Source organism: Salvia hispanica, unplaced genomic scaffold, assembly GCF_023119035.1.
Source record: "Salvia hispanica cultivar TCC Black 2014 unplaced genomic scaffold, UniMelb_Shisp_WGS_1.0 HiC_scaffold_169, whole genome shotgun sequence".
In the NCBI taxonomy this organism is placed as follows: Eukaryota; Viridiplantae; Streptophyta; class Magnoliopsida; order Lamiales; family Lamiaceae; genus Salvia; species Salvia hispanica.
In genome coordinates, this window is record NW_025951881.1 from 233,480 (window position 1) to 247,374 (window position 13,895).

The following is a 13,895-nucleotide window of genomic DNA, read 5'->3' on the forward strand; positions in this document are numbered from 1 at the left end:
GGTTTGTTCATCTCTAAAAATTAATTATCTTCTATATTTTTTTAATGTGAATCTAATAATTTTTTATGATAAGCATAAAAGTAAAATAAAAAATGAAAGTAATAAGTATAACTTTTAAATATTAAATTAAAATACACTTTCATTCTTTTTTCTAGAAATAGTACTAAAATCAAAGTTCCAAGTTAAACAAATGCATTGTATATACGATAAAAAAACATTATCAAAATTGTGGTTTGAACTTATGATTTTATAGTATCATCTTAAAATATATGCAAATTTTTTTTTAAAATTTAAATTTATAAAATTAAATCTAATATTGAAATAAAAAAACAAAGTGAAGGATGACAAAATGGAAGAAGAATGATAATTTTAAAATAATATCAAATTTTCAGTGGAGTACATAGCTGAAATAATATCGCATTTAAAATGTTAAAAGTGTAAAAGACCAAATTGCCCAAACTCAAAAGGGCATTTTCGGACCAAAAAAGCCAAAAGGATCAATTTTGAGATAAATCCTTACCAAGGACTATTGGCGATATTTTTAATGTCCAAGAACTATGGACGAGATAAACCCATAGTCCATGAACCATTTTTTGAAGTTCCCTCTTTTAACCATAGCAATGATTAAAATAGAGTTTACTTATAAAAAATGTAGTACTAGCAAATTAAGAATGCTAATAGAATTAAAGTTACATTAAAGACTATCATACGCAAGATAATTTCACTAAGTATAGGATAGATATGAATACAGTATTCTCCGTTTCAAGGAAAATGACCAATTTCTTGGACAGTATTATATTTTATGCAATTTTATTTTGTATGTTAATTGAAGAGAATAAAGTAAATGAGATGGAATAAAATAGAGATAAAATGCAGTATAACATGTGAATGTTTAAATTAAATGTATAACATAATTATGGATGTTTAAATTAAATGTATAACATAATTGTGGAGTAATTAGTATGAGGGACCACTAAATAATGCACGGTACTAAATTAGGACATCCATATGCATAAACTTAAAATTATGGTTTAGTCGCCCATTGCCCATTGGTTTGACTCATTATTTTCAAAGCAAAAGGTACCCTCAATTTAATGCGTGCAAATATCATATAAAAAATAAATTAAATTCCATTTAAAGAATAGATTTCTTGCACTCAATCATCATAGTAAAATATTGAAAGTAGAAAATTGTCCTCCTTAGTATTTAATGTCTATATTAAACGTACCTAGGCTCCACCCATGTCATTTCTTGTGGGGGACAAGCAAGTTTTGAACTACTCATGTACTAATAATTCAATCCTTGTATTAATTGACAAGAACATTTACACGATGTATAAAAACCAAAACGAAAAAATTACAAGTTTCGTCATTCTGGCCTAATCCTATTACATATAACCCTCGTATTTCGTCGCGCCAGTCCTGGCAAAACGAAGCACGAGAGACGACTACATTGAACTACTATTATAGTTTAGTCGAGATTATGAGGCTGCAATCTTCTCAAAGAGGCCTAACCTATTATCGGCCAATTTGGACTTATAAGCTGATTTCTTGTATTCAAACCATGTAAATTCCTTATACAAGCTGTCTTCTTCATCCTGCATCAGTGATGCTAATGGAGCAATCGTTTTACTCAATGGTGGTCCTCCGAAATAAATCATTGATAGCCTCGATTTTGAACCGTTGGCCACCACTCTGTGCTTTACGCTCTTAAATCTCCCGTTAGTCATCACCTGCACCCATACACATCATAAATAAATAAATAATGGACGGTGCAAAATATTTTTTTTTTGTTTTCTATATTTCCCCCCCCTTCCATGTGGAGGAATCTATCAATTTAGTACGAATTTTGATAAAAAGGTGCTTGATGTGATTCACGCCATAAAGACAATGTTATTTATGGAATATAGAAATACTCCCTCTGTCCCACTAGAAATGAAACGTTTTTCTTTTCATGTTGTCCCAATAAAAATTAAACGTTTCTTAAAATATAAATAATTTTATCTCTACTTTTTCCTCTCTCTTACTTTACTCTTTCTTCTTTAACTTACAAAACAACACTACATAAAATCATGTGCCGAAAAACAAACGTTTCATATTTATTGAACGGAAGGAGTATGTTTAATGAAAAAAGTTGGTGAATAAATATAGTTTACTAAAATATCAAAATACAAGTATTTAGAGGAAAAGTAGAAAATAACTTTTTTTATTAAGAAGATGAGTGACTAATAATTTTTAGAAAAAATGTGAAATAATTTCATTGAGAAACGTGTGCATGAAGATGTTGGTAATTAGTCAAACCTCGGAAGCCTCGCATCATTAGCTAAAAAGTTAATAATAATATTTAATTAATGTGAAATTCTAGCAAGGTACAGTCACGTGGCTGCGTGACTGTGCCACGTGTACACGTATTCAGACACGCCTCTTCATCTCGTGGTTGACCAATTCAAATTCCGTTTTGAAAAAAGATTTTTAGTCAAAGAGCCAAATTAGAGAGAAAAAGAAGAAAGAAACCAGCCACATTAATTAAAAACAAACAGAGCGAATATTTGATTAGGTGCGTGAATTTAGTTAGTTGTACCTGCAATGAGTCGCCCACATTAATGAAGAAGGAGCTCTGGTCGGCCGGCACCGGAATCCACCGGCCGTCCTTGAGCGAGATTTGCAGGCCGGAGATGTTGTTCGATCGCAAAACGGAGATGATCTGCGGGTCCGTATGCTCCCCGAATCCAATCAGATTACGACCGTTGGATTCGGGGAAGTCCGGGCACGGAGGGTAGTGATTAACCCGAAAAACAGAGTCGCTCTGCTCATCCATCAGCAGCTTGCTGAAGGCTTCTCTGTCGTCAATCCTCAGCCCCTCCGCCAGCATTTCCAGAATCTCGCACGCCATCTTCTTCACCGCCGCGATGTACTCGTTCACCAGACACCTGCAGCAGTGGCGGACGCAGAAAAAATTAGTTAAACATTAGTTAAGCAGACAGACTGATTGAAATAGAAAAATGAGACTGTTTTTTATGGACAGACGAAAGCAGAAAAAATTAGTTAAGCAAACAGACCGACTGAAATGGAAAAATGAAACTGTTTTTTTTGGACAGAAAAAATTAGTTAAGCAAACAGACTGAATGAATGGAAAAATGAGACTGTTTTTTATGGACAGATTAGAGCAGAAAAAATTAGTTAAGAAAACAGACGGGCTGGAATGGAAAAATGAGACTGTTTGCTATGAACAGATTAAAAAATATACCGGAAATTGTCGGCGGCGTGGCCGAAGATGGAGGAGAATTTGTGGTAATCGGAGTGGGAGTTGGTGGTGAGGAGGAGGTATTCGAGCCAGCCGACGTCGCCGTTGGGGCCGATTTTTTTGTCGCCGTAGCCGAAGGGGTCGGGGGGGCCGGCCTGGGACTTGACGGAGTGGGGGAGGGAGAAGAAGCGGAGGGCTTCGGACTCGAGGGCGCGGATGAGGGGGGCGGGGACGCCGTGGTTGGTGACTTTGAAGAAGCCGAAGTCCTGGCAGGCGCGGACGAGGTGGGATTTGGGGTCGGGTTTGGAGAGGTCGATGAGGGGGATGCCGGGGAGCAATGCGGCGCAGGTGTTGGCATTGGATAGCTGTTCGATTGCGGGTTTGGAATGGACTACCATTGCTGTTTTTAGGAATGGGAGAGATTGCTTGCTTTGGTGAGGTTATGAGATGAGGAGGTGAGTGTGTTGAATTTGAATAGATTTGATGTGGGATTGCTTTGCTATTTATAGCCAGTTTTTGAGGGGTGGGTGGGGTGGGTGGGTGGGGGTGTGTTGGGGGATGGGGGGTGGTGAGAGAAAGTTCGTGGGATTAATTATGGTGCAATAGAAGATTAATACCTCTGTCCCACATCAAAGTGTCACGTGTGGACACGAGTTTTGAAAAATATAAAAAAAAGTGAGTTAAATAAGTTAATAAATTATGGGTCCCACTTATATACTTTTTCCGTTCTAAGATAAGCGACTCATATTTTTTTTGGGATGTCTCAAGATAAGTGACTCATTTCCTTTTTTGGTATTCTTTCTCTTACTTTTTCTCACTACTTTATTCACTTTCTACTTTACTAACAAAACCTCATTTCCTTAAATCACGTGCCGAAAAGTTTGTGCTCACTTATCTTGGGACGGGGAGAGTATATTGGTTTTATAATAAAATGTTAGTAGAATTGATTGATGGAATGTAGGTCTACTTACCATTTATGGTACTACAAGTGATATGTGTCTCTTATTGTAGGACGGACCGAAATGGTAAAATGTGATACTTATTGTTGGACGGAGGTAGTATATGAGAAATTTTGAGATGTGACGTAGATTGTTGTTGTATAATTTGATTTTTCATCTAGTTCAAACTTGTTTTAAAATTTTAAAAGTTATACGAAAAATTATTATAATAGGCATTATGGTTTGACTTATCGATGATAAATTCATGTGTGAATTTCTAGCTGTAATACTAGATACACGATTTTGTTAATAAAATTTGTTGGGAAGAATTGCAAATAAATCTGAATTTTCGACTGATATTAAAGTTGCAAGACAAATTAAAATTTGATAAAACTTTGTAATTTTATTTGATACTAGTTTTTATGTTTGTACAAATTTTGACCTTTTGATGGTTGGGATTGGGAAGTTGGTCTAGAAAGGATAAATATCAACGGTGGGAATGTTGAATATATTCAGTGAATTACTGCTTTTGGGCAGTACTAGCTTTACAGAAGTTAATGTAGGATATATGATCTCATCCATACCACCGGTCCAAACCTAATCTTTTATTTTGGCAAATATATAAAGATTGAAATTTGAAATACTACTACTTATTTACAAAATGTTATAATCAGGTCGAATTTGTGAAAATGGGGTTGGAGAACGCAATGCTATTCTCTCCTAACTCAAGTAAATTAAGAAATTAGTGTTTAGTTTAGATAATAAAATATGAGAAAGATAAAATAGGCAAGATAAGAAAGTACTCCATAAAATAAAAGAAATAATAATTGTACTCATGATAATGGAAAACTATCCATTTAATCGATCAAGTTGTTGTATTACTAGATATAAAGCCAATTGATTTTCCATTAGTATATCATAAATAACTAATCTTGCTTTTCGGCTTACGGAATTTCTTTATTTTTCTCTTTCCATTTTCCTACGTTTTACATGTACTATTTCCATATGTTTTTGTTTTGTGTGAATTTTTAAATAAATAAAGCAAATTCAATACGGTTGTGTTTATCCAATTATGTGAAACTCGGAAATAGCTAGCTTAATTAGACAAATAATTAAATTGGAATTCATAATCAATGAAGTACAGGTTAGTTACCGATTTCATTATAACTTTACACAAAATATTGCTCCCTCCGTTCTATTTTAGGTGTCTCGAATGAATTCGACACGAATTTTAAAAAATACAAAAGAAAGTTAGTGAAAAAAAATAGTGGAATGTGAGTGCTACTTTTTATATTAGTTTTACAATAAAATATGAGTGAAAAAATGTTAGTGGAATGCAAGACCTGATAACCTGATACCATTTATAGAATATTTCAACTGAAATTTCTAAAATGGAACAGCCAAAAATGATAAACTGAAACTCTTAAACTGAGACGGAGGGGGTATCTTACTAGACACCATGACAGATTGACATTCGTAACGGTGGAAATCGAGGCTTTATAGCCTCGTCCAACACAACTCCATGAACGTAAATCTTCACCGTTGCATACGTGATTCCATCCCTGTATCTAGAATCACATACTCCCGCGTTGTGTGATTGACTTTCTCTATAATTTAGTTCTCTATTTTTGAATCGATTCCCAACCAAAAGTAATAAATATTAAAAGTTCGATCGAGTGCAATTATTCAAACTCGAATTATTAATTGGGAATCAAAGACAACATATATTCGCGACAACAGTCACTGATTGACGAACACAATCAACGCTCAAAAGAAAAAAAATGGAATAAAATACAAAAATGTATTTAAAATCATCTATTTAATACACATGAGAATCTTAGAGTTGGGTGCAATGCACTTGAACGATGGTTTGGATAATAGATTTAAGTTTCGATGTCTCCGATGAATGGAACAGAAACCGACCAAATGTATTTTCCATGACCGCCCAAATTTGATAACAATACATTTTTGGAGTTTGTCGACCTATTTATCTATAGTTGACGAATTTCAGGTTATGCCACTCCTCTATTTGGTATAACAATCCATGTGCTAAGGGGTTTCATCATCATGTACTAATATACCCAACTTGATCGCCTTGTCACAAATTCACTATTCTATCTTCAATTCATGAAGTTAAAGATTAAATTTTGCTTATTCTTGAAGATGCTTACATTTAATTTTAAAATCAAAATTTTTATTATCATCGCAACCATCGCGTCTGGCCCACCAGCCTTATCCACTTCTAAGCGAAACCAAGTTACCCAAACATGCATCGAATTATCATAAATACATATTCCACCAATACGATACACACTTTATTGGTGAAATATGAATTAAAGATAGTCTGGAAATATGAATTAAAGATAGTCTGCCGGCAGGGGCTTAGCGCAGTTGGCAACGGAGGGGCAGATCTTGCTGCAATGAGTCTGGATTCAAATCCCACTGCTATCGTTTAGTTGCTTCCATCTCTCAGGCACAAGTGTGAGGTCTTTGGAGATGGGCTTCTTGCAGTCAGTGGGTTAAAGTCTCCTCCTTAACGGGCTACTACGTACCCTGATTTAACTCCCTCGTATGATGTCAGGCTAGAGTGTGGAGGCCGCCCTGGCGACGGAATCATCTTTGTGCTGCAATGAATTAAAGATAGTCCCGAGATTAGTTTTAATTTGGCTATTTACAATTGAAAATCAAGTCTAAGCTGGGGCTAAACTTAATCTATAAAACATTAGTAAAATTAAAAAGTAAAATCTTGTTTAAACTTTACTAGCATATCAAGAAATCTTGTCTTAAAAGTTAGAAAAATACTAAGTACTATACATGAGTAGTTACTTTTCTTTGCTACCTAAAATGTTTAAATATTTATGTCTAAAATAATTGAAAATATAACGAACTTATCGAAATATACTCTGCCCACGACACAAAAGCGGCTGGTCGACTTAGCACCATTGACTTTTATTAAATAATAACCGCAGAACTAAAATATCTCTTATAATGAAAATGATGTAAGAAAGAAGAAATAGACGTTTGCATCTCTGTCTAGTAATATGTTGCATACTAATATTAAAGAGTATTAAAATAGATGCATTTATGGTATAACTGTATTTCTCAATTACATACACTAATAGTATGTTTATGCATTGTAATGGTATTAAAAGTAAGAAAGGGATGGTGCACTACTTAATTAGGTGCTTGTACATCACTAATATAAGCAGGCATATGAATTTTATTTTGTGAAATCAGCTTCTTGTAATTTAATTTGTATGCCCTCTATCTAGTTTCATTTGGCAAGTACTAATACTTAATAAATTAAATAGAAAACATAATAAAGTAAAAGAAGCTATAAATATAAATAAATGATTCAATTAACTCGAAACACCTCAAAAAAGAATATGTTTATCTTAACACTGGACACAAAGAATATTAAAGATATTATACTCATTATATTCGTCAACTGTCAATAGTCTTAATAGAGAATGAAACAATGTGTGTCAGTTAGAGTGATAACATATGAGGCCAAAAGTCTCTAATTCGAATATACTGAGACACGATTTTTAAATTATATTTTCGTAATAAAAAAAATTGAATGAAATAAGTTTTACTACCAATAAAGTAAAACAATGGTTGGAGAGACATAGATAGAGATGCCTAAGGTTTTCGGTTCGAGTGGTTAACCGTGAAATCGTAACCGGCGGTTCCGGTTCTAAACCGGAACCGTGAGATTTAAAACGAACCGAAACCGTCACTTTTAGAACCGTGGTTCGGTTCAGGTTCCAAAATTTTGAAACCGTGCCGGAATCAACGGAACCGCGAAAAACCACCGAAAAACCGTGAAATCAAGCCAAAACCGCCGGAAACCGGCAGTTCAAAACCGTGAAAATCATAAAAAAATCGTCTGAAAAACCGGTAGTTCGAAACCGGAACCGCTACCGCCGGTTTTCGAACCGAAACCGAAACCGTGAAATAGCCTCACGGTCCGGTTCCGATCCCACATTTCCTAAAACCGGAACCGCCGGTTCATGAACGGTGGGCATCTCTAGACACAGACAATAATAGCCAAAATTAATTAAAATTAAAATATAGTATAATAAAATTAGAGAGACTTGAGTATTGAAAATATCAAGTGCTATCCTTTTCTTAGTTTTTGTTCTGAATAAAATAATTAATAATACTAATAATAGTATATGAAGTTTCGTTTACTCACACGAGTAGAATTGCAGTTGCCACGAGGGTGGATCTAAGCTGACCACTAAAAGTAGTCATTAATGCCGTGGGCCCATAAGGCTGATCAGTGGGCCCGCCCGCCTTTTTAGCCCATCTGTGGGTCTATCTAGTTAGTCCAATTCTACAGATCTCCCTCACATCTCTTTCTATACTATGATTACAATTTAATACTCCATTTGCGAGATTTTTCATGCTATTTTATTTTATATTAAATAAAAAAAAAGTAAAGTGCGAAAGAATGAATTAAATAGACATAAAATGTTTTATTTTTAATAATTATAAATAAATTAATTTTGATAAATTAAAAAGGAAAGTGGATATAGTGGGAAGAGAAAAGAATAGCTACATTGCTTTTGAATTAATGATACCCTGCAAACGCAACTTTACAATTCTTTCGAATTAATGATACCCTGCAACCGCAACTTTTATATGCTGATAAATTTATACAGCCTATAAATCATGGTACAAAACAATAGACAGAGCTGTACTACAAAATATAATATTTTTACTTTATTTATATATATTTTATTTTAATTATCACAATGTTATTATATATAAATAAAGTCAAAATAATTACTTCCTCCGTTTAATAATAAGAGTCACATTTTCTTATTTCGGGTTTTTCCACGATTAGAGTCTTATTTTACAATTTTACCATAAATTGTAAGTAGATCTCACATTCCACTGACTAGTTCCACTAACATTTTATTATAAAATCAATATAAAAAAGTAAATTTCATATTTCAATAACTTTTCTAAACCACTATTCTTTATATTTCTTAAACTCCATGCACACACCAAATGTTACTCTTACTGCGAAACAGATGGAGTAAACAAAATAAAAATAGGGAAGAAAAATACCACCTCATCCAAAAAAATAGACTAATTTTGCCATTTGAGCCATCCACCAAAAATTCGACTAATTATAAAATTTACCTATTGTATACTAAAATTTGTGTTATTTACAATTTTGTCATTTTTTTGAATAGATTAAGTATAATATTTAGACGGGAATTTTGTGTTTGAGGTATTGATACCTAGTAAAATTTGTGAGAACAGCAAACTGATTTCTAGTACTCCCTTCGTCCTATGTTATTTGCACCGTTGCTTTTCGGCTCGTCACAAATTTCTTACACTATTTATAATTTAAGTTAGATATAACGCATTTAATTAATACGTAAGATTAAGTTAAACTAAAAACTCAATCTCAAATTTATGGCCTAAAATGATAAGTGCGAGTAACATGGAATGAGGAGGGTAGCTGTGTTATATGAACCAATTAAAATGATATAATTAATATATAAAGTGCAGAAGAAATAGTAGTATTTGATTTCATAATTAGGCGGTCCAAGTCGGCGTTGAATTGATTATATTATTATTATTAAAATTAGGCATGTTGAGTTCACAAATTGTTCTACGTCTCCTGCGTGGTGGGTGAACACGTGTTTAAGACTAGTGGCTGTGACGTGGCAGAAATAGATTCCTATAGATTGATGTCGGCGACTAACTGGAAAAGTGGGGCCCACCATGGTAGGCCCTTCGGGATTAATACCTCCTTTTTGGTTTAATCAGATAGGTCGGCCCAAGCCCACCACGTTTTTCATTTATCATTCCTTTTCAATTTACACCTTTTATTTATTTCTTTTTTTTAATAAAGAAATAATACTCCGTTCATTATTATATACTAGTGAAACAATTTAATTTAACCTGAATTTTAAAATGTTAGTTAACTGACTGTATAACAATTTAGTTGAATATATTATTAATAATATATGATATTTCACTGTGAATATTTTTAAATAATAATATGAGATATTTAGTGATGGGGACTGCACTAATTTGAGATTCATAAATTTCTTAATATATGCGCCGTTCTCTTTTTATTTCACGTTGATTTGAATTATCCGGAGTTAACACATTGATGTTATCATGGTAAACTATATATGTACTATTATTTAATATATACGAGGATTCATGGACAATATTTTGATGTGTACTGCTAATTAGTGTTTTTTAATTTTTGATAGAACGTTGAATTTATGTTACTTTTACTTTATGTTACTACTAATTACTAGCAGTATATTGTTAGTTCATCATTTTCGAATTGAGCGTTTTGTATTACATAAAAAGTCTTTTATTTTCTAAAATCATACTCCTTCCGTCTAATAAGAGTATGTATTTTTTGTTGAACACTAATTTTAATATACAATTGATTACATAAGAGAAAAAGAGAATGAAAAATTAATTATAGTATTATTAGTGGAAAATGAGTCCTACCCAATAGAAAGTATAGAGCTTCTAATTAAGTAAAAAAAAATTATACTCTTATGGGACGGACTAAAAATGAAAGTGTGCGTATTTTGTGTGATGGAGGGAGTATATTAATAGGTATACTTATAACATTTATGGATTTCCAGTGCAAGAGTAAACTTCAAACTTCTTGTTATACACTATATTAGTACATCATAAAATACTGTTTTATTAATATTTTTCAAAACATGAATTGTTTAAAGGCAATCGTTGAAATAACCTGAAAAGACATAATCTGTATGCCATTCCAATAAATGAAGATGATTTAGTAGGTGTTTATATTAATTAGATGTCTCCATTTTAAAGCACTAAATAAGCTACTACTTAGTTTCTGTTAGGGGGGATTCTCATTATATATGCTAGTGAGATTAGGATTTCGTACCACAAATGTCATTTTCAAAGTATTACAATTAAAATTCGATATTTAATTGTGGAAAAGGATAGGTGGTATGTAGGGGGTTGCTTTTTGGTCTAAATTCAAGAACTGGACCAATAATTGGTGAGGCATAGGCATAGTTCCTACATTTGTGGCAGGATATGGATGGATGATGAGCCATTTTAAATGGTTTCACTTTGAAAGCTACTTCTCATTAGGGCTAGATAAGGAGGTGTCACTCTTTCATACTACACAATATGGCCACTCCATCACCCATCTCCTTCAATTATGTATAATATCCTTTCATATCATTTAAAGTACAGTTTAAGTAGGTCTTAAAATTAGAGGTTGTTATTGTCCACAAATGGGATTTAGCCAAAAAAAATAAAATTGTATGCATTTAAATGTATAGTTCATCGCTCATCACTCTCTAAATAGATTAGGAGTGCATCTACATCCGAAGTCGAAAAAATGGATTTAAATAAAATAGTGCTCTTGACCTTGAATAGAATCTTCTATACTTAATTATATTTATATTTGTACAATGCAGTCTTTTGGTCAAAAAGAGGAACTTTACCAGTCAATTTTCTGAGTTTCTGCGTGGATTCCCTGTCAATTTAAGCATGAATCTAGACTCGTTGACCCTTTTCAATTCATAAAAATATTGATAGTAGGGAGTACTACTACTTAGTCCCCCATCCACTAGTCTCATTTCTTAGAGTTATGGAATTTAAAATATATTAAAAAAAGTGTGTGAAATAAATTAATGGGATATGAATATTATTTGTATATATATTTCGTTCCTTTATAATTGAGACAAAGTTTTTTGACACAGAGTTTAAGAAATTAATATTGAGTGTGTTAAATAAATAGATAAGAAAGTAAAAATAAAGGTAGAGAGAATAAAATTAAAAGCGAATAAAGTAGCGAGAATAAAGTAAGAGAGAGTAAAGTAAGAAAGAGAAAAAAGTTACGACTATGGATGGAAATGACTCAACTATGAGGGAACTTACCGAAACGGAAAAATGACTCAACTATGAGGGAACTTACCGAAACGAAAAAATGACTCAATTATGAAGGAACAAATGGAGTATTAGTTTTAAATGAAATATGAGTGAAATGTGAGACCCTAATACTATTAATAGTAAAAATGAACCGAGACTTCTATCTGTGGACGGCTAAATGAAAAAAACGGAATTTCTATTCATGGATGGAAGGAGTATTTTCTAATCTCTCAGTTCCAAGATGATCAATTCTTTGGTGATATGAAATTTTATACATTTATTTTTAATGTTAGTATGTCTATATATTGTATTGTGTGGGTTTTATTATTTTAATACTAGTAATAATTGATTGTTCGTTGCTACTTTTCAGTGTATAGTTTCAGTGTGATAATGTGTGGTCATGTACCGGACTTTATAAGGTGCGATCGGATACAGTGAAACAAAAAAAATTATTATGAATCAGTTACTATAATAAACCAAGCAAATAATAATAATAATAATAATAATAATAATAATAATAATAATAATGTATAGTTGTTGCACAACCACTGATGTGCGCCGATAAACTATATCTCTGTATATAGTAGGAGTATGATGATATCGACATCTTAAATTATATATACTGTATATTCTAATTAAATTTAGTGTATGGAATAAAATTATGATTCATGATTTATATTTTGAGGACATTTGACTAACGCTAAATACAACGTAGAAAGTGTAAGTTGGATTGAGTATATTAAGTAGTAAAATCTAATTAATTTGGACTATAAGTCTAATTTTGTAACACTTGACGACGTCACTCTGACAGGTACAATTTCTTCGGTACTTAATCTTCTCGATATTTATCTTAAGTCTAATTTTTTTTTAAATTTTTTTGAGAGAATAAACGATGTTACTGTTTTTTTAATAAAAATATGAGTGATGATGACAAATGCATAAATCGTGCACTATAGATATTTCGGAAAGGTGGACGAAATTAATTGAGACGCTTTTGCGGATCCCATCAATATAATTGTTGAGGACATATAAAAACATTTGCATATACATTGAATCAAGATATACAACGTTGGATGAAAATACTTTATTTTCCATATCAATAATGTTTGCTGGCTAGTACTCCCTCCGTCCCAATAAATATGAAACGTTTGTTTTTTGGCACAGAATTTCATGTAGTGTTGTTTTGTGAGTTAAAGAAGAGAGAGTAAAGTAATAGAAATGAAAAAGTAGAGACAACCCAAAAAACGTTTCATTTCTAATGGGACAAAGGAAGTATATTATAGATTGATAAACCAATAAAAGAATATAAATGTAGAAATGGGGGTCCGTGTCGAAAATGAGCCGAATTTCTAGTAGTGATATAGTCAAAAATAACTCACACATCAAGAGGATACTATTGAGTTTTAAATCAAGAACATCATGAGACGAAATTGAATAAATTCTAGCGAATGTTGATGTATGTGCTTTCGTGATTGGGATCATGATTACAATGTTGAAGTTAATCATAAGTGAATGGTAGACAAGAACTTCGATAGAGACTTTTATCGAGTCTATTTTCTGGCGTTTAAATATGTATGGAGTTAGGTTAACGTAAAAATTACCTTAGTCTTCAATTCTTCATGCGACTTCAGTCATTTTATTCTTCTAACATTTATCTAGATAAAGATGAAGCATGTTCAGAGAACCAATCTATGCCAATTACGTTAATTCACTTGAGCTTTAAGTCAGTCCTATAAGTTTTTAAAATTTTCCGATTGGGATAAACTAGATTAACCTTTTTTATTTTTTGGTTACTCTAACTTTTAT

The 13,895-nt window shown here is 32.5% G+C and overlaps 1 protein-coding gene across 1 annotated transcript; it reads right to left on the reverse strand.

Annotated features, from left to right (window-relative positions):
• Positions 1 to 1,285: 1,285 nt before the first annotated feature.
• Positions 1,286 to 3,707, reverse strand: LOC125198632 (gibberellin 2-beta-dioxygenase 1-like). The gene is made up of 3 exons (XM_048096956.1): positions 3,247 to 3,707; positions 2,581 to 2,929; positions 1,286 to 1,732 (listed from the first exon to the last, which is right to left on the reverse strand). The coding sequence occupies exons 1-3, from the start codon at positions 3,639 to 3,641 to the stop codon at positions 1,481 to 1,483; spliced, it is 996 nt and encodes a 331-aa protein (XP_047952913.1). The 5' UTR covers positions 3,642 to 3,707; the 3' UTR covers positions 1,286 to 1,480.
• Between the last annotated feature and the right edge of the window lie 10,188 nt (positions 3,708 to 13,895).